The sequence below is a fragment of the Pantherophis guttatus genome, chromosome 4 (genome assembly GCF_059756535.1).
Source record: "Pantherophis guttatus breed Tessera chromosome 4, ASM5975653v1, whole genome shotgun sequence".
NCBI lineage: Eukaryota > Metazoa > Chordata > Lepidosauria > Squamata > Colubridae > Pantherophis > Pantherophis guttatus.
The window spans coordinates 100,386,683-100,413,996 of record NC_142066.1 but is presented as its reverse complement, the minus strand read 5'-3'; the positions used below and the strand labels follow the sequence as shown (position 1 = coordinate 100,413,996).

Genomic DNA, 27,314 nt, shown 5'->3' with positions numbered 1-27,314 from the left:
ATCAATTTTATAATCATTGTCTTTCATCTTAACATTAATTTCTGATTTGAATTCTTCAACTTTAAAATCAACTTTCCCAATAAATTCTGCCAGGCCAGACGCCACTTCTGATATTTTTTTGGTCACCTTATTTTGATTCTGTTTCACCATGTCTTTAACTTCATTAATTTCCTGCATAAATTCCTGATGTGATTTTTGAAGTTTATCATCTATCTCCTGTTGAGATTTTTGAAATTTGTCATCCAGAGTTTTAGAAATAAATTCTTTTAAATCTCCCACATCAAATTCTTTTTTCTGAGTTTGTAGCTGTTGAGCAGGGGGAAGTTGCGTTTGATGTTTGTGTGTGGGGGATCCCCCCCTTAATGCCTTCCCTTCCTGCTTCTTTGAAGCCATCCTGGCTCGTGATCTAGTTTTTCTAAAGAGGGAAGTTCCTTTTCCTTTCCCTCCTGCACAAAGACTTCTAAAAAAGTCCCCCAGATTTGATCAAATAAGGGTTAAAATAAAGCAAAGTCCAATATTGAAAAGGGAAAAAATTTCCCAGTTGTTTCTCTTATAACAAGCAAGGCAGCTTAGTAGCAACTTGGAAACTTTGTAACAAAACAAAGTAACTTCACCAATCCACACTCGCTGGCTCGTTAACTCTGAAGCTAGGCGCCATGTTTTTTCAAAGCACTTTCACTCACTCGCATTTTCTCAGATTGAAAAGTCAACAAAGTGCTAATACTTGCGTTTCCAAATTTCAGGATTCAGGTAGTTTCGCTGTTTATTAAAACTGGTTCTTTCGCTTTAAGTTTCCTGCAGCCGGCTTGTTCTGCAAAAGCAGAATCGTCCCACGTCGCCCGGAATTCCAGCAGGTTGGGAGGGAGCCACGCCTGTTCTCTCCCCAGAAACTTCCCTGGGGGGTTACAGGGGCTCAACCTGTGCCCTGCGATCTCTCCTTCTTCAATCCTGTGGATTTAGAAGTTTTCGAACCGCTTCTTTGTTTCGAAGCGGCTCTACAGGCGGCGGGGCTGGCGGAGCTTCAAAGAGCGCCGCCGTCGCCGAAGACAAGGAAAACCGGAAGTTCGATCTTAGTTTTTTTAATGTTGAGTTTCAAGCCAACTTTTGCACTCTCCTACTTCACCTGAATCAAGAGGCTCTTTATTTCCTCTTCACTTTCTGCCATTAAAGTGGTAACATCTGCATATCTGAGGTTGTTGATATTTCTCTCGGCAACCTTAATTCCAACTTTTGATTCATCTAGCCCCACCTTTCTCATGATGTGCTCTGCATATAAGTTAAATAGTCAGGGCGACGATATACAGATTTTCCGGACTCCTTTCCCAATTTTGAACTAATCAGTGGTTCTGTGTCCAGTTCTCATTGTTGCTTCTTGGCCCGCATATAGATTTCTCAAGAGACAAATAAAATGGACTGGTAATCCCATCTCTTTAAGAACTTGCCACAATTTGTTGTGATCCACACAATCAAAGGCTTTAGCATAGTCAACGAAGAAGAAGTAGATGTTTTTCTGGAACTCCCTAGCTTTCTCCATGATCCAGCACATATTGGCAATTTGATCTTTAGTTCCTCTGCCTCTTTAAATTCCTGCCTGTACTTCTGGTAGTTCTCGATCCACATACTGTACTGCTGGAGCCTAACTTGTAGGATTTTAAGCATAACCTTACTAGCATGTGAAATGAGTGCAATGGTGTGATAGTTTGAACATTCTTTGGCATTGCCTTTCTTTGGATTTGGAATGTAAACTGATCTTTTCCAATCCTGTGGCCACTGTTGAGTTTTCCAAATTTGCTGGCAAATTGAGTGTACCACTTTTACTGCATTGTCTTTTAAGATTTTGAATAGCTCAGGTGGAATACTGTCATCTTAACTAGCTTTGTTGTTGCTCAGATTTCCTAAGGCCCATTTAACTTCACATTCTAGGATGTCTGGCTTGAGGTCAGTGACCACCCATCATGGTTATCATGGATGTTAAGCTCGTTCTTGTATAGTTCTTCTGTGTAATTTTGCCACCTCTTCTTAATCTCTTCTACCTCTGTTAGGTCCCTGCCATTTTGGTCCTTTATCATGCCCATCTTTGCATGAAACGTTCCCTTCGTATCTCCTATTTTCTTGAAGAGATCTCTGGTCCTTCCTATTCTATTGTTTTCTTCTATTTCTTTGCACTGTTCATTTAAGAAGGCATTCTTATCTCTTCTGGTTATTCTCTGGAATTCTGCATTCAATTGGGTGTATCTTTCTTTCTCCCTTGCCTTTCACTTCCTTAGCTATTCGCAAAGCTTCCTCAGACAGCCATTTTGCTTTCTTGCCTTTCTTTTTCTTTGGGATGGTTTTAGTTGCTACCTCTTGTACAATGTTGCGAACCTCCATCCATAGTTCTTCAGGCACTCTGTCTATCAGATCAGATTTAATTCCTTAAATCTATTTGTCACCTCTACTGTATATTCATCAGGGATATGATTTAGTTCATACCTGAGTGGCCTAGTGCTTTCCCCTACTTTCTTCAATTTAAGCCTAAATTTTGCAACGAGAAGCTCATGATTTGAGCCATAGTCAGCTCCTGGTCTTGTTTTTACTCCATCTTTGGCTACAGAGTACATAATCAATCTGATTTCTGTGTTGACTGTCTGCTGATGTTCAAAATATTATGTAGCATTATTAGGAGAATATAAAGCTGAGAAAAGTTTAATTCAAACTGGCTGAGGATAAATAAATATAAAAATAAAGTTTTCTTTAAAAGTAGCACTATACTTTAACTTTAATTCTTTTTTAAAGAGAAAGTTTTTTTTAAAAAAAAATACAACTCTATTTATTTCATAGTTCAAAGATCACAAACCTTCAGTCTGCGATCTTGGTCACCACTGCAAAGGGAATTTACAGACACCTTAAATGCCTTCCAAGCTGGGTTTAAGTTATTCATCACCACCTGGAAATTAAAGGAAAAGAATAAGATGATTTCAACCTAAAACGCAAAGCTATAATGATGATTTAAAATAGTCTTTTATTATAAATACATTTTTAAATTGGCAAGAATAATTAAGCTTTACGAATAATTAAGCATGATATCTTTGCCTACACTTTTTGATATATTTTTGAAAGCTTTTTTCTTGCCAATACAGAACATGCTTGATAAGCAATAGGTTTTACATTTGAGGGTTTTTTTTTTTTTTTTTTTTTTTGCCATTAGGTTCCTTTCCAAAGCACTTTAAAATCACTGGGAATCTTTTTTTACTGATTTCCTTTGCTTTGGGTGAAGCAAAAATAAAGAATACTGAATGAGAAAACAGGGGCTTTGCTATATACATTTGATTAAAAAGTAAACACAAATAAAATAGTGAAAAAAGAGATTAAAAAAATAAATCTTCAAAAGCAGGGAAAGGAGATTTACTCCAGAATGAAGGGAACTACTGGGAAGAAATTTATTCCCTTTATAACCTGTTGGTGCATCTTACATCCCACTGATAAAACCTAGATCCGTGATTGCAAACCTATGGCATGAGTGCCACAGGTGGCACCTGGAGCCATATTGGTGGGCACATGAGCTCAGTTCAGCTCAGCTCAGCTCATCGTGCGCAGGCCAGCTGATTTTCGGACCTTCTGGGCCTACCGGAAGCAGGGAAACAGGCTGTTTTCAGCCTCTGGAGGGCTTCTGGGGTGGTGGTGGGGAAGGCCTTTTTCGCCCTTCCCAGGTTCCTAGAAAGGCTCTGGAGCCTGGGGAGGGTGAAAATTGGGCCTACCGGGCCCACTGTGCCATCACATGCCAAAAGCGGGGGGAGCACAGGGGGGGTCGTGCGTGCATGCATGGGGGGTGGGGTACGTAGAATTATGGGTGTGGGCACGCATGCGCATGACTCCCCCACGCTCCCCCCACTTTTGGCACACAATGGCAAAAAGGTTAGCCATCACTGACCTAGATGATTGAAATATTAGCAACACTCTGATATAAGAAAGCTAAGTGATGAACTGAAGAACACTAAGAAACATGTGGGAAACTTGGAAATATATCCCAATAAAACAGGATAAACATGTTTTTTGTGGTTGTGAACACAATTTTTAAAAATTTCCATTAGCCATTAGAAGACATGACAGCAATGCATTTATATCATGGGGGATCTGAAGTTGAAATTTTAAATCACTAAAGCTTTTGTAGAAGTTAAAGTTTTTTTAAACATTATGTACAGGGGTGGGTTCTAAATATTTTTACTACCGGTTCTGTGGGCGTGGCTTGATGGTCATGTGACAGTGGGGTGGCTTGGTCATGTGACTGGCTGGGCATGGCCAACTCCATGTCACTCATGTCAAGGGGTGCCTCGCCTGGCCCCTCCCCTCCCAGTAATTCCTTGTCACACACAGCCACAACTTATCTAAAGTTCTGTAAAAATGTTCATCTTTTTTCAATTTTATCTACATGCTATAGATATACTTTCATGGACCACTGAAAAGAGGAAATGTCTCACATGCTTTGCCCAAGAGTGTGATAGGCAACAGGCTTTTAAGGGGCTGCCAAAAAGAATGTATAGGCAATGTATTTTCCAAAGCACCAGAAGGCAAAACAAGAAGCAATGGATGGAAACTGAACAAAGAGAGAAGCAACCTAAAACTAAGGAGAAACTTCCTGACAGTGTGAACCAATATAGGTGCAGAAATATTTCAGTCATAATTTCACATATAAAATAGCCATTCGTGTAATACAACCTGCATATCGTTCAAAACAGTCATTGGTATTATGGCTGATGTTTGACAGCAATCCTAAAAGTCAAAGAGCATAAGAGTGCTTTCTCTATATGTATACAAAACATCACATACCAGGAATAGCATATTAAGATAGATTTATGCAACCTGATCTACAAATAAACACGCACATATTTATGCTCTGGACTATCACTGAATGCATGTAAATCCCTGAAAAATATGTGGTAGCCCTGGGCAAAAGAAAGGCAGTAAAATCATTCTAGGTGTAGGATCAGTGTAAAATATTAATACATGATAAATAATGGAACAATTAAAAATAATAGCACAGAGTTTTTTCTCTCTCTCTCCCCCTTCCTTCCTCTTTCTTTCTCTTCTATCTCTCTCTCCTCTTTCTTTCTTTCTTTCTTTCTTTCTTTCTTTCTTTCTTTCTTTCTTTCTGTCTCATTCTGTCTCTCTCTCTCACTCATTCACTCACACACACACACACACACACACACACACACACAAACGCACACACACCTGGTCTGGGCACAAAGTATCTGTTGTTACAGAAGTTCTCATTTCTCTCTATAATACACCTGATACTAATCGATACCCTATCTCTCAACTACATAAAGCCTATGCGTGTTTACTTGGCAGTAAGGCTACTCTCTTTCAGTGGGAATTACTCCTAATAGATACACATGATTGCAGGCAAACAGCTAGCTCAGTTGTTTAATAGGCTGTAAGTAAAATTTCTACATTAACAAAATTTATATCTAAACAACAGAATATAGGAGCAAAAAATCATAGCAATAGTCTGAGCTATGCTTTTCTTCTTTAAATGGAAGTACTATCCATTTTAACTAGACATTAAGACTCATTAGTTTGGAATACTAGTATGGCTTGCACTGAACCTTGACAGTACTTGTTTTGCTTACAAACTAGCTCAACTTTCTTTCCTTTAAATCTTGCTTTCGTTACACACCACCTGCTTCGGACCAAGAGCTCCGTTTTTAGGGAAAGAGAGTGGACTGGAGGGGGGGGCCTTTGGAAATAAAAGCGCAGCAAGAGAAAAGGGAAAAGGCACGCTCTGGATTCTGGACTCCTAGCCTTCCCTGAGCCGGGAAGCCCTCTTCATTCTCATTCTTCCCAATCTCCTCCCTTCCCACTCCCGGATCCTTCTCCCCCCCCCCCCCGCTTTCTTTTGCTTGAAACTCCTTTCAGAGTGGGAGGGAAAACCAAATAAAAACAGGAAGGAGGCAAGGACAGAAAATGGTGAATGGCTGCAAAACAGGAGGCATTTTTCAGCAGCTTTCTGGGACTGAAAAGTTGAGGGGACCCAAGGAAGCAGCATCCAGACGAGACTAAGAAGACCCCTACTCCCACCCCCCACCATCCCACTCTGCCTTCTTTTTCTCTCCCTGCCCCTACTCTTCTCTCTCCTGGGAAGAAGGGGACTAACCTTAAAAGAAAAGAAAAGAAAGAAAGCTCTACTGCTGAGCAGAGAAAGCAATAGCTGGGAAGGATGTTGCTACGGAGTTAAAACAATGAAAAAATTGCCCTTCCCCTGTTCCTACCCTCCCTCTTTTTCTCCCCATCAGTTTCTTTTAGCTTTGGCTCTGGTGCCAAAAGAGGGAATTCTCTTTTGTTTGTGAATTTCCTCTCCTTTTTTTCCCACCCCACTGGAAAAAGACAGTAGAGGGCTGCTGCCGCCCCTATCAGTCCCAGCGCAGCGGCTGAATGCAACGACACTGGCTGGCAGGGAGAGGGGAGCAAAGCAAAGCAAAGCAAAGCAAAGCTTACCGAGCTCCCACCATCCCCTGCCCCACCTGCCACCCCAAATTGTGCCCCACTGCGAGACATACATTTTACCGGACAGTGGCAGCTCTGGGTCATCTCTCAGCCATGGAGTGCAGGGAGTGTGAGGCAATTAACTTCTCGCACTCAGGAGAAGTTTTCCTTTACTTTGCAAGGTTTTTCCCTGCACACAACGGCTGAGAGATAACCTGGAGCTGACAGTCTGCACTCTGCCAGGTGAGCAGCAGAGTGAGTAAGCCAGCAATCTGCCCGTTTCCTGTAATCTGCAGTTTACTGGTGAGCACCATGCTCATGAGTAAACTTGCTCACGAGTAAACTGCAGATTAGAGTCAGTCAGCAGCTCACACGCAGAGGAAGAAACCACTGCCTCCTGCCTCCGTGCATCGAGAAGGCTGAGCAGCAGTGGGAAAAGCACGGGATGGGAAGTGCAAGAAGTGGCTGCCAGCGATGCCCTCAGGTGAAGATGTTGTGGGTGGGGGGTGAGGACCCCCTCTTAGGAGCCTCAGTTTACTCGTGAGTGTTAAATCGTGGGCGATTGAAGGAAGACTCGAAACAATGTAACTGTAACTCTTTTATTTAACTCCAGAAACAGCAATGGCCATTCGAGAGCAACGGCTGTAAGGAGCTCTCCCAAAACCAAATTAGGTTTTTCTTTTTAACGTTTTTAAAGTATTTTTATATTTTTAATTCATTTTTAATCTATTTTTTATTTATACTGGACTTTTACAAAGCACATATAGTGTGGCTACTGTTTGTTTTAGACATATTTTAACAACACTACAACCTGCATTCCTGGCTTAGGCTACTCCTGTGACTTCTCCTTGCAAGGCCTGAAATTCGGATTACCGGACTTGTTGACAAACCTCAGTGGAGGCCCCTAACCTCGGAGGGGATTTTGAGCTGTTTGTTTTTGGAACGAGTACAGTAAGGAACTGGCTGGCTGCAGACACTCCCGGTAGGCCTGCTTTTAATGAAACTCTATCAGCTTTTTAGTCTCTTTCTCCCACATATTTCCCTTGTGAAATAATTTAAGCAATTTAAACAATTCTGAAAATAGATGATAGCAAAGAAGTGGGAGTAAAAGACAAGCCGTTGTTTGGAAAGGAGATTGGTTTTTACCTCTGTGGTGCCTCGGCTGAGACCATCATTAAGGCCTACCTTAACTACGATTGCTGAGGGAGGATAAATTGTTGCGATATTTAATTTCGCTGGGAGATACTGGATCAACTATCTACCAGAATGGGAAAGAAAAGTAAGAGGCAGAGAGCTTGCTCTCTCTCCCCAAAATCTATGACGGAACTTAATTACTCCAAGCCTCTTAAACAGCTTAAATTGGATGACTTTATGGAGAGGTGTAATCCAGAACCCCAATCTGAACTTCGAACTTTGTCTCTGTCGACTGTATCATTGGGAGGGGGAGATACAGAAGGGGAGTTTTCTTCCCGGATTTCAGATTCAAACTCCCCTGCTAGAATGGGTGATTTTTCAAGCTCTATCCCCTCTCCTACTCCTAGCTGCTTAAAAGAAGTTCCGACATATTCAGACCTCAGAGAGATGGTCTGTACTCAGAGTATGTTAACTGCGCACACAGTAGATTCAATATATGACTTACTGACATCGATCAAAAGAGACATCGAGAGGATCTTCCAATTCTTAAATGGCCCTCACTCTGCAGCTAAGGAGGGTGAGATTGCACACCGTCCTGAGGCGCGGAGAGAGTGGGAGGGTGTAAGACCTCAACCCAAACAACAAAGCATTGCAAGTACTGATGCTAACCCTCATCAAGGAAGAAGGTTGTTGTTAAAGAAACAAATCGCTTTGAGGATAAGGAAAATCCCATGCAATAGAGGACAATGGACTTCAAAGGAAAGGATAACCCTCTCACTTGCACAGCTATTGAAATCTGATCCTTTATTAATAGATCTACTCAGATATGAAAAACTTCCCCAGCATAGCAATTGTGTCCGACTAATACTCCATTTTGACAGCAATACTATACCGAACGCTGTAATGAAAAGAAAAGGATCCCTGCTCAGATTTGAAGTCATTCCTACAAGAGTCTTCTCAAGTGGGCCCATTAAACCGCTTTTACAAGGACTTAACCAAACATCAAAAATGGTACCCAAGAACCACGCTGCTACCTCCAGGGTCTTTCCTCCAGAATCCGGAGAAACTATGGAGGCAGGTCAGATCAGGGAGGTCCCACATATGAAGGCAAGCACCGACAAACCAGAGGATGCTATAATCAGCGAATTTGTCTCCTTGTCTCCAAAGGAGCAAAGGTCGATGTTAATTGAATTTGATTTATTAAGATCTTCGCTAGCACAAGCGTGTAGTTCAACGAGAAGGCTATCCAAGTCGGAAGAACGGGGAAAGCATGTGCAGACAAGGCCTAAAGTCGTTAAGTCCGTCCAGCGGGATAGAAGGGAAGGCAAAAGTCTTTTCAAAGAAACAAAGACCATGAACGTAGCGGCAGAAGTTCACCCTCCCCCAACAGTGCAACTGCCCTCACCTGTCTCATCTTCCTTAAGAACGGAGGAGGTACTTCCACAACAAACAGAGGCCACTTTTGACTCCTTTGGCACTCCAGAGAAGGCGGTGGTAGTAATTCCGGACCCCCCCACCAGAAGGGTGGAGGAAGAGACACAAGGAGTAGTGCCTCGGGGTGACTGACTAAACAACAAATGGCCAACAACTAGGGTATCTTATATCCCTAGCCTTTCCCTCCTGTCCTGGAATATAGCGGGCTGGAAAGGCATTGCAAACCGGATGGATTTTATAAAATTGATTTCAACACATCATCTCATCCTCCTTCAAGAAACCTGGCTGACTACTAATGATCCACAGATCAGTTTACCGGGTTTTGCCTCATGGCATAAACCGGCAGGCAAAGTCAATTTAAGAGGGAGGGCAATTGGGGGCTTAACCACGTTGGTCAAAAGGGATACGGGATGGAAGGGTGAAGAAATTTCTTTAGATCCTCAATTCCAATATATTCTGCCTATTAGATGTACATTCAGGGGGATGGACTTAATCTTAATTAATGTATATATCGCTCCATTTTCATTCCACCTTTTAGGAAGGGATTTGTGGGATGAATTAGATTCAGTATTAGCTACCTTAAAGGGACGCTTTCCCCAAGCAAAAATTATATTCGCTGGAGATACTAATGCAAGACTAGGTCCCTCAATGAAGAGCTATGCTAACCGAGGCCTGGTACCAACTGGTTACTTATATAATGAGTTCACTTGGTCCTCAATGGACAAGAGGACCAATAAATATGCCCAGAGATTAATTTCCCTGCTGTTTATGAATGATATGCAAGTACTTAGTGGCTCGAGTGATGGCTATATATATCCCTATACTTTCTCGTCCAACAAAACCTCAACCTCTATCGATTATATCTGCACTTCCTCTAGTTTAGTACACCATTTTTCAGAAGTAAGAGCTATATTTAGAGAGGAAAGTGACCACTTTCCCATCACGGCTCTGGTTTCACTCTCTTCAGAAGTTAGGCCTCATTCAAGAGAGGAAATTGACACCTTAGCAAACGCCCGGGTTTATAACTATAAAAGGCTATATTGGCACAGACTTGATGTCAAATCTGTCACCACTTATTTGGGCTCAGACGAAGCCAGACACCTAGCAAGGGAAATCTCCCAATCTAAGCCCGGAGACAACACCCCAATGCCAGCTTATACAGAGCTAACTTCTACTCTTAGGAACTTAATGATCCAGAACGATAGAAAAGTAGATGGGATCTCTAGAAAGTGGTTTGATGATGATTGCCATAACTTGAGGTCAAATCTAAGAGCCGCAGTTAAGAAAGTTAACCGATCCAGACAGGATGGTGATTATTCAAATATGGTTCAACTCAGGAGAGCATACAAATCCCTACTGAAAAACAAGAAAAGTAGCTATAACACCAGGATGTGGAAAGAGGTAGAAATGGCAGCAAAATCCCAATTCCCTACGATCTTTTGGCATAAGATAGCCGGTATATTAAAACAACGTTCCCCATTTATGGACACTGATATATCAGCAGTAAAATGGGAGAAGCACTATCTTGCTTTATTTGATGGTAACAATACAACAAATGTCTTGCAATTGGATATCCTCCAGCAAGAATTAAGGAAATGTCCGGAATGGACACCAGTTACCCCTACCGAAGTTAAGCATATAATTCAATCCTTAAAAGCCGGGAAGGCCCCTGGAGAGGACTTGTTGCCTCCTGAACTCTTTAGGTCCAACATTGATTTTTGGGTACCGGTGCTGGTAGCACTGTTTACTTATATCGATAAAGTAGGGATAATCCCTGAAGGGTGGAGGTTAGCTATAGTTTTTCCAATTTTTAAGAAAGGTGACAGAGCTGCCCCATCCAACTACCGACCCATCAGTCTTCTTAATATAATTTCAAAAATGTATACGAAACATCTCCTAAATAAAATAGAGGACTGGTGCTTGGATAAGGAAATTCTGGCAAATGAGCAGGCAGGTTTTAGATCAGGTAGGTCTACCATAGACAATTGTTTTGTCCTTTCCCACTTAATTAATAAATACAAGACCCAGGGGAAAAAGCTGTATACTGCCTTTATTGACCTTACTGCTGCTTTTGATTCTATAGATAGGAACCACTTGTGGAGGAAACTACAAGTTATGGGGATGGACCCCAGACTTATTTTGTTGATCAGGATTCTCTATACTAATACGGCAATTAGAGTCAGATATGCAGCAAATGGGGCCTCAACAAACAGCATACCGACAACTAGAGGGGTGAGGCAGGGCTGCCTGCTGGGTCCTACTCTTTTTAACCTTTATATAAATGATATCCCAGCACAGCTGGATGATCTTCTGACGCACAGCCCCCAAATAGGCTCTAGATTTATTAACGTATTAATGTATGCCGATGACTTAGTGTTGTTTTCTAGAACCCAAATAGGAATGAAGAGACTTCTTGACAAGCTCACACGTTACTGTACTGCAAGCCACTTGACTATAAATGTAGCTAAATCAAAAGTTTTAGTCTTTGGCAATAAGAATAAAAAGCACAATTGGCAGATTAATGACACAAAAATTGAGCAAGTTACCCAATATACTTATCTTGGAATTGTTTTTTCCAGTGCAGGAGGTTGGACTCCGCACCATCAACACCTTTCTCAAAAGGTCAGAGCAGGAGCAAGCCTTGTATCCAAATTAAGTAAACGAATCCAACCAACCTCCATCTTACCTCTTCGTAAAGTCTTTCAGGCTAAACTTGTCCCGATCATGCTCTATGGTGCTGAAATTTGGGGTCTTACAGAGGCCCCCATATTAGAGAGAACTCAAAATAATTTGTTAAGGAGGATGCTTGGGGTAAACAATTCCACTTCAGCTGCAGCCGTCAGAGCTGAATTGGGACATTTCTCACTGTACACCTATACAATCACTAGGGCGGTAGCCTACTGGCTAAAAATGACCCAGATGGATGCCAGCAGACTCCCCAAAATATGTCTAGAGGAACAGCAGATTTCAAATCCTCAAAGGTATTCCTGGCTAACCCGGCTGTCAGAAATATTGAACCGATATGGCGTAGGGTTCCCGTTGTGTGACACACTGAACCAAGTTAAACAACGGATTAAAGATATACATGGGCAAATGGACATGGCAACCCTTTCAACTAATCATTCCCTTAAACTGCTGACAGCAGTTAAAACAACTTTCACTCTGGAAAAGTATTTACATTTAGAAATGCCATCAGTGGAGAGACAGTTATTTGTTAAGTTTAGATTCGAACTTCTAGATACAAACGTTAGATTCGGCCGCTATCGGAAAATCCCGTATGACAAAAGAATATGCATATGTGGGGTAAACGTCGTGGAGGACATGGCGTATATAATATTCGAATGTAGTCTCTATCAAGAAGTAAGAAAACAATATCTGTCCCCAATTATAAATAAATTTCCCCACTGGAATATAAGCCAAAAACTAGCATTTCTGTTGAGGGCTGACTCTCCTCCCCTGGTAAGAGCGATCACTCGATATCTTAAAAAAATGACAGCAATATGAGCCAGTTATATCAAAAAACATTTTATCGATTGTAAGGAAGATGAGCTCAGTTAGAGAGGAGCTATCCTATTTGGGTTATCTAGTCTTGGCTATTGAAAATTGATATTGTAAAATTTTAACGTCATCTATCATATATTTTTAAATTGCTATTTTTGTAACCGTTTTACCTTTTTCCCTTTTCTTTTCTGTTTTGTTTGAAAAGGCCTTCGGGCTATTCAATAAACTATACAATTCAATTCAATGGCCATTCAAACCCCGGGCAACCCTTTATATAGGAAGGGGCTGTCCCCGGCTGCAACCACTGACGTGCCTTCTAATTTCCCGCTCTCAGGACTAATTCCTGATTGGCTCATTTGAACTGTACTTGATATCTAACACTCCTCCCCCCTAGTTCAGTGTCCGCCCGTCCGGGGTCTCTATGCTACGTAGTCGCGTAAGTAGGCGGGTCGCTTGGAGGTTCGACCGGACCTGCGCAGTTCAGTCGTTCCGGTGTCTTCGGGTTGAGAGGTTGAGGTCCGCTGCTCCCTCTGTGTGGGCTCTGGAACTCTCTCGAACTCAGTCTCCGGCGTGGATTCGCCTCCTTCTCCCACTTTACTTGGCTGTCCCCGCCGGCTCCTTTCGGCGCCTGTCGCCTCCTCCGTGGACTCAGGTACGTGTTCGCTGTTATCTTCTTCCGGGCTGGTGTTAGGCGTGTCCAGAACTGGCGTTTGTGTATTGGCCCGCTCTGGTACCGCTTGCATGTCTTTTCCTTCCCCCTGGTTGTTGTGCTGGGTTTCCCTCTCGACTCTCGTTAATCTTCCCCTGAGCTGGTTGATGTGCCTTTTCCAGTGCTGGCCATCTGTTGTCTGGACCCGGTAGGACAGGGGCCCCGTCACCTGGGTTATTGTTGCTGGTACCCAGAGTGGGTTTCCGCTCAGGTTTTTTGCGTAGACTCTGTCCCCTGGCTGGAACTCTCGGATTCTGCTCGTGGAGTCGGTTGGCTTCTCTGTGCTGTACTGCGGGTGCAGTCTGTCCAGAGGGGATCTCAGCTTACGGCCCATTAATAATTCTGCTGGGCTTCGGTGGGTCGTGGCGCTTGGTGTAATGTGCTGGATGGCTAATAGTTTATCTAATTTGGCCTGAATGTCCCCTGGGCCTAATCTCATAAGCGTCTCCTTTGTAGATCTCACCATCCGTTCCGCCAAACCATTCGTCGAAGGTTTTTTGGGGGCCGATAAGGCGTGCCTTATTCCTTGGTCAGCGAGGAACATCTCGAAGGTGTTTGATGTGAACGGCGGCCCGTTGTCGGAGACTATGAGGTCGGGAATCCCATGTGTGGCGAATAGGCGTTTCAATACTTTAATCACTGCGTCTGCTGTGGTCTTCGACATGAGCACTACTTCGAGCCACTTTGAATATGCGTCCACGATGACTAGGAACGTATTCCCTTTGCACGGCCCTGCGAAGTTGATGTGCAATCTGGCCCATGGTGTTCCCGGGTTTTCCCAGTCGTGGACGGGGACTGAGTTTGGTGCCGCCCTCGACTCTTGGCAGTTTGCGCAGGAGGACACCCACGTCTCGATTTCCTTGTCCATCCCGGGCCACCACACGTAGCTTCTGGCCAGGGCTTTCATCCTCACAATCCCCGGGTGCCCGTCGTGGAGTAATCTGAGTGTCTGTTGTCTTAGTGTGTTTGGAACAATGACTCTATCCCCCCACAACACGCACCCCCTTAGTCCTGACAGTTCATTTTGCCTCCGTTTGTATGGCAGGAACTCTGTGCTTATGTCTTTTTCCTCCGGCCACCCCTTCCAGATCCAATTTAAAATCCGCGCCAGTATTTTGTCCTTTGAGGTGGCCCTCGCGATGTCGGCTGCAGAAATTCGGGCTTCCTCCATCGTCTCGATTAGCAGGGTGGTCATCGCTGGCGCTGGATCCTCCCCCGTTTCTGGAAGTGGGCACCTGCTGAGGGCGTCTGCATGGTCGATTGATTTTCCCGGGTGGTGGAGCAGTGTGTAGTTGTAGGCCGCCAGAAACTCCACCCATCTTAGCATTCTGGGCAACAAAACGGGGGGTGTTGGTTTGTCCCCTGCTATGATGCCTAACAATGGCTTGTGGTCGGTTATTAGTTCAAAACTCCGACCGTAGAGATACTCATGGAACCTTTTTATTCCGGCTACTGCGGCTAACGCCTCTTTGTCCAATTGGCTATAGTTCCGTTCGGGTTTTGACAAAGTCCGGGAGAAAAATGCCATGTGGGCCTCTGTTCCGTTAGGCATCTTGTGGCTCAATACAGCTCCGATGCCGAAGGGGGATGCATCGCAAGTTAGTCTTATGGGTAATGTCCCGCTGTATTGCACTAAAACTCTGTCTGACGTTAACAGGTTCTTTATGTCTTCAAACGCTTTCCTCTCTCGCTCCCCCCATTTCCATTCTGCCTTCCTGTCCAGTAGCCGGTGGAGTGGTTCAGCAGTGGTAGCTTTCTGCGGTAGGAAGATATTATAAAAGTTAAGCAACCCCAAAAATGCCTGCAGTTCGGTTTTATTTTTTTGGGGGGGTGCTTCCTTGATCGCTCTCAGCTTCCCGGGGGTGGGTCTAATTCCCGACTCATCTATCAAGTATCCCAGGAACTCGACCTGAGTCTCTGCTAGTTGGCACTTGTCCCTTTTAACTTTGAGTCCCACTTTCTGGAACCTTGTCAGCACCTCCCTCAGCCGCTGCTTCAATTGAGTCGTGTCCCTTGCTGATATTAATACATCGTCGAAATATGGGACGACTCCCTCGATTCCCTGTAGGAGTCGTTCCATCAGGCTTTGGAAAAGCCCGGGCGCTACGCTCACCCCAAATTGCAGTCTCTTACATTTGAATGCGCCCCTGTGTGTAACGATGGTTTGTGCTTCCGCGGTGGCTTCATCTACGGGCAGCTGCTGGTATGCTTGTGCTAAATCCAATTTTGCGAAGATTCTTCCCCTCCCCAAGGAATGCAAGAGGTGTTGGACTACAGGTACAGGGTATGCGCTTTGTTGGAGCGCCTTATTTAATGTACTTTTATAGTCTCCGCACAAGCGTACTGACCCGTCCGGTTTAATCGGTGTCACAATGGGGGTTTCCCATCTCGCGTGGTCTATTGGCTCTAACACTCCCTGCGCGACCAGTTTATCTAATTGTTCGTCTATTTTTGGCCGTAGCGCAAAAGGGACTCTCCGGGGTTTGATTCGGATTGGGGCTACCTGGGGGTCTAAATTGAATGAGATTGGGGACCCTTTGTACTTGCCTAGCTCGTTGTTAAAGACCTCTGCGAATTCCCTCATCAGGTCCTCCTCCCAGGTGTCGTTTCCGATGTGATCGACGCCGGTGATGGCTAGCCCCAATGGTTCGAACCACTCCATGCCCAGCAGGCTGGGCCGGTCTCTGTCCACAATCGTGAGGGGTAGCGTGGCTTTGAATGTCTTGTAGGCTACGTTGAACTTGCCAATGCCTACCACAGGAATTCGGTTCCCTTGGTAGTCGATGAGGGTGAGGTGCTGTCGTTTGAGGTCGCGGGCTGTGATGTGTGGCAGGAGCTTCTTGATTGTTGTCCAGGATACCATCGATAGGCTGGATCCCGAGTCCACCTCCATTCTGCAGGGTCTCCCCTCGATCAAGACTGTTGCCGCCATCTTATTTGCCCTTCCCGCGCTGGCATGGCCAATCACGATGGTTTGATGGGTCTCGCCTCGATCCACCCGATGGTCATCGTTTCTTTGTCCTCGCCCGAACGGTTGTCTCTTCCCACTTGTCTGGAATTTTCTGTTGTTTGTTGGCGATCGGGGGGGTCTGGTCCTCCTTGAGGCTGGCTGGGATGCCCTGCAGACCCTCACTATGTGCCCTTTCTTTTCGCATCTTTGGCAGATAGCGTCCCGGAATCTGCATTCGGCTCTCGGGTGGTTCCCTTCGCATCCCGAGCACCAGGCCTCTCTCTTCCCCTGTTGTCTCTCCTTGCGATCGGCTCGGAGGTGATGGACTTCATCCTCCTCGTCCTCTTCCTCTGAACCCGATTCCACTCTTTCATAGTGCACGGCCGCCTCCTCCTTTACGGGCGGCCCGCTTTTCATTTTCTTCATAGCCGCCGCCGATTTCTGGGAAGCTTCGGTTGCGGATGCTTCTTCCAAGGCCTCCTTGAATGTAATTTGAGGCCGGGCCAGCAACCTACTCTGTAACGTGAGGTCCCTCAGTCCCAGTACTAGACGGTCCCTCATGGCCTCTTCTAGATTCAGGAAATCGCATGCGGCAGCTATTTCCCGCAAGGTCGCCACGAACGCACTGATTGTCTCTCCCTCTCTTTGGTCCCTCCGATAAAACTCATGCCTTCTTACCAGGGATGATGCTTGTGGTGCGTAGTGTGCCTTGAGTATTTCTTGCAACGTTGTCCAGGTCATGGTCTTCAGATCGGCTGGGGCGGCAAGCGCTTTTGCCATTTTAAACACTGCCGGGCCGCAATGGGTGAGGAAAAGGGCCCTCTTCCTCTGCTCTGATAAGCTCAGCAGATCGTTCGCCTCCATGAACATATAGAATCGCTCCATGTAAGCTTCCCAATCTTCCCCGGTTGGGTTGAATGGAGCGGGCGGTGTGATTGCAGACATCATGATAGCCGATGATCTGACCAGTGTTTCGGTGGATCGGATGGGTGGCTGATGATTGCTTGGAGATTGATGTGCAGTCCTGTTCCTTCAGATCCCACCTTCGTCGCCAATGTTAAATCGTGGGCGATTGAAGGAAGACTCGAAACAATGTAACTGTAACTCTTTTATTTAACTCCAGAAACAGCAATGGCCATTCAAACCCCGGGCAACCCTTTATATAGGAAGGGGCTGTCCCCGGCTGCAACCACTGACGTGCCTTCTAATTTCCCGCTCTCAGGACTAATTCCTGATTGGCTCATTTGAATTGTACTTGATATCTAACAGTGAGCACCATTGGCCTTTCTCCCTGCCTCTCCCAGTCAATGTTGCTCACGAGTAAACTGCAGCTAGGATCTCCTGCGTGCTTCCCTCACAGGCCAAGCCAGGCCAGCTGGGGGAAACGCACAGGAAGAGCTCCAGTGCCACGATCTTCTGCGCGCTCCCCTCCCTCCCTGCATGCATTGGTCCACCACCTGTTGCTGGTATCACCCTTCCACCAACTCTCCCTCCCCCGGCCACCCGTGCCCTTCCGCCTTACCTTTGCCAGCATACTGTGAGCAGAAGTATGGGGGTAGATTCTGCAAGTAGTGGCTGGACGGGGCGGGCGAGCATCAGGCGGGCGGGGTGAGTGAGGGGGAAGCCAAAGGTCACTAACGGTTCAGGAAAACATGCCAAATTTCCACGGTTTTCCCGAAGTGGTAGCAACCCACCTCTGATTATGCATTTTAAAGATATATTTCATTAACCTTCTTTTCTCCTCCCCCTAAGATTTAAGCAGTCTAAGATGAATATTTTGCCACTATATTTTAACAGCACATTTCTGGACCTTTTGGAGGCCATAAAAATGGAGCTGAAGAATTGCATGCAGTTTTTAGCCTGGGAAAGATAAAGTTAAAGGTCATAATTATTTGAAAATATATATCATGATGTCACAACTACCGGTATATTATTCCCAAAAAATCAAACTACAATGTAGATTCTAAGCACAAGGAAAATAACTTAGATTAAATCTTAGAACAAACATTCTATTGGAAAATACTGTCTTAGAAAGTCTCCTTCTGTTACACATTTGCAAGCACCTAGATGACTGCCATTTTCATAATGATTTTCTCTAATTCTCTTTGTCAACACTTAAGAAAACTCAGAATAAATATAGGAATTTCCCAAATGTTCTATCTTTGTCATATGATTTCAAATTCAAACACCGCTGGAATATTCAAGGATGTGTCCAATGAGAATTGCCACAGTGCTATGTTAACAACGAAACAGCAATATCGAAGTAAAACAGTTGAAAGAATTAATAGAACCGATAGTGCTTGGCAAGCAAATGTTTTAAGGGTGGGAATTGTCTACACTTTTTCCTTCTTGGGTCAGTTAAGGGAACAAAGAGGAAATGTTAGTTAGCTTAGAATACAAACTATATTTATGGAAAGACTCTAAGGAAGTGAGTTGCTCCCAACCTCATAACGAGAAGATGGCATGCTCAGTAGCCATAGACTGTCTTTGGGTAGAAGATTAGAAGTGGGGATAAAATGGGTCAATTTTTATTATACAAAGCCATCTTGTAACATATATGTCTTTTCAGTTGGCATTTTGGGTTTTGTGAATGAGAGTGAGGACACACCTGGTCACTGTTCCAATAGTTTTCTTTCCGTTTAGACTGAAACAACTACTTTTCTGCTTAAATAATAAATTTCCAGAGAGAAGATTTTGCTACAATAAATGTCACGTGCTAGAAATAATTTTTCCAGAACACTGCTGGCAACATCACATTTACGCTAGCATGGAAGTAATAATGTGATCACAATATACTGTACTATGCTCTGATCTTATCACTGGACAGAGACACATTGATACAAAGAATGATTACACTTTTTAGCTATTTTATGATCCCTTGATTTTCATTTATGAAAGCAGAAAATGAGGAGAAAAGATGGATCAATTGCAATGTGCTGTTTGTACTATCCAAAGTATGCATGCAATCCAAGTACAATTACATTTTCCATACTACTTGCACCATTTGTGAGCTTTTCCAGATAGTATTTAAATGATTATTTATTCCTTGAGTATTGAAGCACTTGCTCATTATGCTATTGAAGCAAAAGAATGGCACAGCACAACTCCAAAGCTTCCCACTCCAGTTAAATCAAGCCTTCACAATCCCTTTTGCTTTTAAAAGACTGAAGAATTCAACTTTCCATTTTTGAGCAAATATTTTGATAGTGTAGTCAAATATTTTTAAAATCATTTCTTTGTATTAAAGAAAGATACATATTGTGTTATTTGTATGGTTCGCTTTTGAGTACTATATATATATAGTACATATATATATATATATATTTGCAACCAGAATGAATGAACAGGAACTGTACTCTAGGGGAGGTCTAATACATTGCTTTTTATTCTGGTCATAATCTACATTAATGTTTCTCAGCTTTGGCAATATTAAATGTGTGAACTTCAACTCCCAGCTTTCTCTACCCCATCCTGGCTGGAGAATTTTTGAAGTTAAGAAGCTCACACATCTTAAAGTTGCAAGATTGAGAAACATTGATCTAGATCAAGGCCTGCAATTAGCAAGATAGTGAGCTTCCATTTGTTTCAGTGGAAGTTTCCCATCCATGCAAATAGCAAGTGTGAGGATCTGATTGTTTATAACTGCATCAGCATCAAACAGTCTAGCATGAAGAGGAGAAATTAGGTTAAGATTGTAACAATGAAGAAGAATGGAACTGAAATATCTCCTGCTGTTTTCCTAGCCCACAATCAAGCTTAAATTTTAAGCTTAAATTTAGCAAGGCTATCACTCTTCAGTTACACCAGGGGTGAAATTCTACTAGTTCGGGCTGGTTCGCCTGAATCGGTAGTAAAATGTGCAATTGGTTCGCCGAACTGGTAGTATTTTTTTTTTTAAAAAAAGTTCCAACGATCAGCTGAGCGATGCACAATCCTTGGAACTTTTTTTTAAAAACTTTTTAAGCATTTTTTTATTACCGGTTCCCGAGCTGCCTGCTGCAGATTTTCATGCCTTGTTTCACGCGCCTGGGATCATTGCCCTCGTCTTCTTCTTCCTCCTCTTCTCCATCTTCCAAATGGAAAAATGCCAGGAGCAAGCGCAAAAAGAAGCACAGGCTTGCTCCTAGCATTTTTCCATTTGGAGGAAGCTTTCATACCTGTAAAGGCAAGTCTGGCTTCCTACATTGCTCGTTAAAAACCGGGTTGTGTGTGTGTGTTTGTGTCTTTGCTCCTAGTCTTTTGCAGCAGCCCATGCCCGACTTCTCGTCCCCAGCTAGCTGAACTGGAGTTGGGGAATTCACCCCTTCTGGCCTTGCCCGGGCCGGGCTGGCCGAAGCCACCCCCAGATCACACTCCTTGGGAGGCGCCTTTAAGACAAGCAGCCAGGGATGGGACATCGGGCATGAACTGTTGCAAAAGACCAGGAGCAAAGACACACACACACACACACACACACACACACACACAGGCTCAGAATGGCAGTGCCCAGATCGCCCAGAAAGGCGGGCAATCTTCGGGGCTAGGAGGCATTGGGTCTTGGCTTGGCGAGGGGGGTCAGACTGGTCAGGTGCTGATCATTTGAACATTTTTTTTTACTTTTTAAAGCATTTTTTACTAGTTAACAATGCTTTAAAAAGTAAAAAAAGTTGGCCATGCCCACCCAGTCACATGCCCACCACCAAGCCATGCCCACCAAGCCACGCCCACAGAACCGGTGGCAAAAAAAAAAATAGATTTCACCACTGAGTCACATCCTAGAAACAGGATATAATACTTTTATAATATAGCACTTTTTGAAGGCCTAAATTTCTGCTGTAGCATCACAGACAAGAACCACATTGGCTGTAATTCAGTGGCTGTATTAAAAAAAGAGGGGCACAAGTAGAACAATACCGTCAAAAGAAATTGTGAGTTTACAAATAAACATTTATTTAGATGAGTATGTTTGTGTATGTGTGTGATATTTCTCAACTTACCTCAGTCCTATGAACAAGCTGTTGGGTTGCATCATCATTCATTCGGAAGATTTCCAGAAAGGGATCAGATTTGCTGAAGAAATCCTGAAATGGAAAACATGGCACTTTTTAATGGTCAAAACTCTTGGATTGTTTTACACAATCTCATTTGCTTAACTATTGAATAGGGGAAAAGGCAATTTTTGTTTAATCTTTCAATCAATATCTGTTTCTTTCCAAGTAGTTTCATATGTTCCAGTAAAAGAACTTCATCATAGCTGTGAAATAGTGTTGACACTATTATGGTTTGGGCTGGCTTTGCTGCTTCTTGACCAGGGTAGCTTGGCACAAAATTACTTTCTTGGATTAGCCAAGGCAAAATCCTGACTTTAATCTGGAAAGACGTGAAGTGGGCAATTCTCATGAGGAAGTCTATCAATATCCATGAATTGAAGCTATTCCATAGGGAGGCAAGGAACTAAAATTCTCCAAGCTGATTTATAGGACTGATCAATAATTATTGGAAATATTTAGTTGCAGTTATTTCTGGCCAACAGGGCACACCAGTTATTGAAAACAAAAGTTCACATATTTTTGCCACGTATAAATATGCAGCCTTCAGTCATTTTTCTGAATGAAGAAGTTTTTTGACTCATTTAATTGAGTTTTCTTTATCTCTCTGTAGAAAACAGAATATGTTTTAGGTCATTGATAAAGATAAATATTTTTTTTTTATTGCAAAAGTTTTACAATTACATTTTCACCCCTTTTTTTCCACCACCCCCTCCCCAAACTTCCCATCCTCCCTAACCCTCCCTAACCCTCCCCCCCCAGACTTCCCTATTATGTACTCATAACTAATAACACTGATATATAAGCTTGAACCCATCCCTCCCCCTGTATAATTTTTCCTCTTTGTCTCTTTACATTAAAATATTTCTAATACATTATTTTCAAATAAAAGCTATTTGATACTTTCTAGTTTGGTATTTGTTCTGCACATAGTCTATCCACCTTTTCCATTCCCATTCATAAGTCTCTTGTGAACAATCTTTTAAATATGCTGAAATCTTCGCCATCTCTGCAAAACTAGCCATCTTCAAAGTCCATTCCTCGATAGTGGGCAAAGCTTCATTCTTCCAGTATTTACCTATCAACAATCTTGCTGCTGTTATCATATACAATATCAGTTTTGTTTCACCCCGTGTAAAACCCTTAACTATACCCAATAAAAACAACTGTGGAGAAAATTGAATTTTTTTCCTCAAAACATTCTGCATGACCCACCAAATTTTTATCCAAAAAGCCTTAACTTTCCTACAGGTCCACCAAACATGATAATACGTAGCATCCAAACATTCGCATCTCCAACATTTTGGCTGAACATTAGGGTACATACATGACAACTTTTTAGGATCTAAATGCCATCTATAAAACATTTTATAAAAATTTTCTCTCAGGTTTTGCGACTGTGTAAATTTAACATTCTGAACCCAAATTTTTTCCCAAGTTTCCAGCATCACTGGTTCTTCAAAGTTCTGTGCCCACTTAATCATACAATCTTTAACTAATTCCGTTTCTGAATCTCTTTCTAACAAAACATTATAAAGCCTTTTAATATGCATTGGACCTTTCTCTCTTATATGTCTAACCAATTCTTCCTCATGCAACATAATACCAGTTTTTTGGTCCTCTTTCCATCTCAGTTGTAGTTGATTGTATTGTAACCAAGTTAAATTAAACCCTTCATCCAACAGTGTCTGTAATGTCTTCAGCTGCCATCTGCCCGCATCTGTGAAAAGAACCTCTTTATATAAAACCCCCCCGAGTGACATTATATTTGTATTCCACAAAGTATGACCAAGATCCAGCCATAGCGGTATTTTGTAATCCCATTTGAGTCGGTGCTTCTTCCAAACTCTCATCAAAGAGTCTCTAAGTATATGACTTTTAAATACTTTATCTACTTTATCGTCGTAAAATAAATAAGCATGCCATCCAAATTCAAGATCAAAACTTTCTGCATTCAATATTCCAGTCTTTTTACTTCCAAACCAATCACTTGTTAAAGTTAAAGCTGCTGCATCATAATATAACTGTAGGTTTGGGAGTTTAAGGCCTCCTCTTTCTGGAACATCTTGCATAATTTTCAATTTCACTCTCGGCTTCTTCTCGTTCCAGACAAACTTATTCACACCAGACTGCCAAACTTTCAGTTGTTTATCACTTTTAAGCACCGGAATCATTTGAAACAAAAACAGAAATCTTGGCAAAATGTTCATCTTAACTGCTGCTATTCTTCCAAGTAAAGACAGTTGCAGCTTTTTCCAAGTCTCCATGTCTTTCTGAACCTCTCGCCACAACACCTCATAATTATTTTGAAACAATTTCATGTTTGATTCTGCAACCTGAACTCCAAGATATTTTACCTTAGGTACAATTTCAAAACCTGCCCTCCTTTCAAGCTCATGTTTACGATCTTGTGTCATATTTTTAACTATCATTTTAGTCTTTTTTGAATTCAGTCTAAAACCTGAAACTCTACCATAGTCTTGTATAATGTCCTTCATCAGGATTGTTGATTCCATTGGTTGTGATAGGGTAACAACCAGATCATCTGCAAATGCCTTTATTCTATAATCCTCTTGCCTTATCATTATGCCTTTCAAAATTTTAGAGTCCCGTATTGTATTTAGCAAGACTTCCAATGTTAAAATAAATAAAAGTGGGGACAACGGACATCCCTGTCTTGTTCCTTTTTCAATTTTAAACTCTGTCGTCAGACTTCCATTAATAATAATCTGTGCCTTTTGCTCTTGATAAATTGCTGAAATCGCCTGTATAAATTGGTCCCCAAAGTCCATCTTTTTTAAAGTCTTTAGTAGAAAATTCCAATCCACTCTATCAAAGGCCTTCTCTGCATCCAAAAAAACCAGCACTGCAGGAATCTGTTTATTCTTATCAAGATATTCCAATAAATCTATTACTTGCCTTACATTGTCCTTCATATATCTACCCTCAATAAATCCCGCTTGGTCCTCATGAATCACCTTTTGGATTACTGGCATCAACCTGTTGGCTAATACTTTCGCATAGATTTTATAGTCTGTATTCAAAAGAGATATTGGTCTATAATTCTCTGGTTTTTTAGGACCAACTTGTTCTTTTGGTATCAAAGATATATAAGCAGTTGTCCATGATGGGGGTATTTTACCCCCTTGTTGAATATTGCAAAATAAATCTCTAAGTTGTCCCACCATTTCAGCTTGTAAAGTTTTGTAATACACTGCGGTCAAACCATCCGTACCAGGAGCTTTAGCTGTTTTTAACTGTTTAATTGCTGCTATTATCTCCTCCTCTGTTATAGGGTAATTCATTCTTTTCTTTTGTTGATCAGTAATTTTTGTAACTCTCTTGTCATTTAAATATTTTTCTATAAGTCCATTCTGCAGCTCCTCTTTGGCATATAGTTTGGTATAATAGTCCACAAAAGCTTCTTTAATTAATTTTTGTTGAAAAATTTCTTTCCCTCCAATATCAATACTATCAATAGTCCGTATACTTTGTTTTTTCCTTAATGTGTAAGCCAACCATCTGCCCGGTTTATTAGCATTGCAAAATGTATTATGCTTCGCATATTGTAAGTTTGTTGCAACTTGTTCCGCCATAAGCATTTGAAATTGGTCTTTCAAAAGTTTTATAGCACTTCGTATTCTTTCATCTGTTGGGTTTTTAATAAGTAACTGTTCTTTGTTCTTTATTTCCGTTTCCAATTCAGATCTTTTCTTTTGTCGGAACAGTCTATGTTTAGAGTTCATGTAGATAAGTACCCCTCTCATATAAGCTTTACTTGCGTCCCAAACAATTTCAATTGGGGTACCTTTATTCAAATTTGTTTCAAAAAATTCTTTCAAATGCTTTTTAAGTTCTATTGTATTTTTTTCATATCTAAACAAGTTCTCATTTAATCTCCAAGAACGTCTCTCAACCTTATCCATCTCAATTTCTATCCATACAGGGCTATGGTCAGTCAAAGTTCTTGGAAAAATCTTTGTTCTTTTTGTCTTAACAAGTAGATCATTTGACAACAGGATAAAATCAATCCTAGAAAAGGATCTATGTCTATCAGAAAAGAAAGTGTAATCCAATTCTTTTGGGTTATGTATTCTCCAAACATCTTTTAGTTCCATATCTTCTTTCATATCAAAAAAAGTCTGTGGTAGTCTAATTCTAGACTTTGCCAAACTCTTTTTATCTAGTTTAGAATCAATTACTCCGTTCCAGTCTCCCATAATTAAAATAGATCTATAGTCCCATTGCAATATTTTAGTATGTAACATCTTATAAAAATAGTCCTGTTGTTGATTGGGAGCATAAATTCCAATCAAAAGAATTTGGCCATTTGCTGTAAACAATTCAATTGCTACAAACCTACCATCTTGATCTACTTCTATAACTTTAGCTGTTAACTTTTTATTTACATAAATAACCACACCATTCTTTTTCTGCGAAGTTGAAGATATAAAATGTGCTCCTAGTTTTGAGTTTATCAAATATTTTTGATCTTGAGTTGTAATATGCATTTCTTGTAAACATATTATATCATTATTAAATTGTTTCAAATATGTAAATAGTTTCTTCCTTTTCTGTGGCTGAGTTCAACCCATTGACGTTCCAAGATAAACACTTAAAGGTCATCAGCCTCTTTCTGGAGCACAGAGCAAAATGCTTGAAGATCATCCGAAAGCTTCGATCTCGCTCCTCCCATAGCTCCACTCTCTTGTACAGTACTCTTAACTGCCTTCTTGTCTTGTCTTTCCTGTTGTTGTTGTTGCTTTTGTTTAAGTAGTTTAGATTGAGCTCTAGTTATACGTTGATCTTTAACTTCAGTCAACTGAATCAAATCCAAAATTGGAGAAGAATCAAACAAGGGCTCACTCAGAAAACCTCCTTCTGCACCTTGCACTACTTCTAATTCCTGCTTGGACTGTTCTTGCAATTGCCTCTCTTCACTCTCTTTAATCTCCAAAACTGTGGATGTACGTGGAGATGGTGTTCTTTCCTTAAGAATAGTAGTGTAAAAGTGTTGTGCCTTCTCCACGGTATTCAACCGATATCCTTCTCCCTTATATCTAAAAATTATCCCAGCAGGTGCGTCCCACCGGAAGGGTATCTGTAAATTTCTCAGTTCCTTAACAAGAAAACCAAATTCTTTTCTGGCTTTCAGCATTTTAGGAGGTAATTCTTTAAAGATTTCAAGTCGTGAACCCCCCACTTGTACAGAAGTATGAAAAGATTTTTGCAGGATATCATTTCTAATTCCTCTATCTGTAAAGTATATGACCACATCTCTAGGCAGTTGTCTTTGTCTGGCCACCCAAGAGTTCACTCTATAGCTTTTATCTATTTTGTGAAATACCACATCAGGATTAACTTGTAAAATCTTGGCCAAGGCTTCAGAACAAACTTGTCTCAAATCCTGTCTCTCCCCCTCTCGAATTCCCCGAAGCCGTATGGCGAATTCCATCGCCCGGAATTGTATCATAACAATCTCATCTTCAATTCTCTGCATTTTATTGTCAACTTCATCAATTTTATAATCATTGTCTTTCATCTTGACATTAACTTCTGATTTAAATTCTTCAACTTTAAAATCAACTTTCCCAATAAATTCTGCCAGGCCAGACGCCACTTCTGATATTTTTTTGGTCACCTTATTTTGATTCTGTTTCACCATGTCTTTAACTTCATTAATTTCCTGCATAAATTCCTGATGTGATTTTTGAAGTTTATCATCTATCTCCTGTTGACATTTTAAAAATTTATCATCCAGAGTTTTAGAAATAAATTATTTTAAATCTCCCACATCAAATTCTTTTTTCTGGGTCTGTAACTGCTGTGCAGAGGGAAGCTGCGTTTCTTGTTTATGTGTGGGGGATCCCCCCCCTGCTGCCTTCCCTTCCTGCTTCTTTGAAGCCATCCTGCCACGTAGTCTGGATTTTCTAAAAAGGGAAGTTCCTTTTCCTTTCCCTCCTGCACAAAGACTTCTAAAAAAGTCCCCCAGATTTGATCAATTAAAAGCTAAAGTAAAACAAAGTCCAATATTAAAAAGGGAGAAATTTTCCACTTGCTTCTCTTATAGCAAACAAGGCAACTTTGCAACAAC

General features: G+C 41.9%; 1 protein-coding gene across 8 annotated transcripts in view; it reads right to left on the bottom strand.

Moving 5' to 3' along the window:
- CPNE4 (copine 4) overlaps nt 1-27,314 on the bottom strand; it is a 517,058-nt gene that overhangs the window by 109,589 nt on the left and 380,155 nt on the right. For all 8 annotated transcript variants that reach the window (XM_060683625.2, XM_060683627.2, XM_060683626.2 and 5 more), the window contains 2 exons: nt 21,170-21,253; nt 2,837-2,926 (listed from right to left, as the gene is read on the bottom strand). In XM_060683625.2, coding sequence (XP_060539608.1) covers nt 2,837-2,926; nt 21,170-21,253 — 174 coding nt within the window. The remainder of the gene's footprint in view (nt 1-2,836; nt 2,927-21,169; nt 21,254-27,314) is intronic.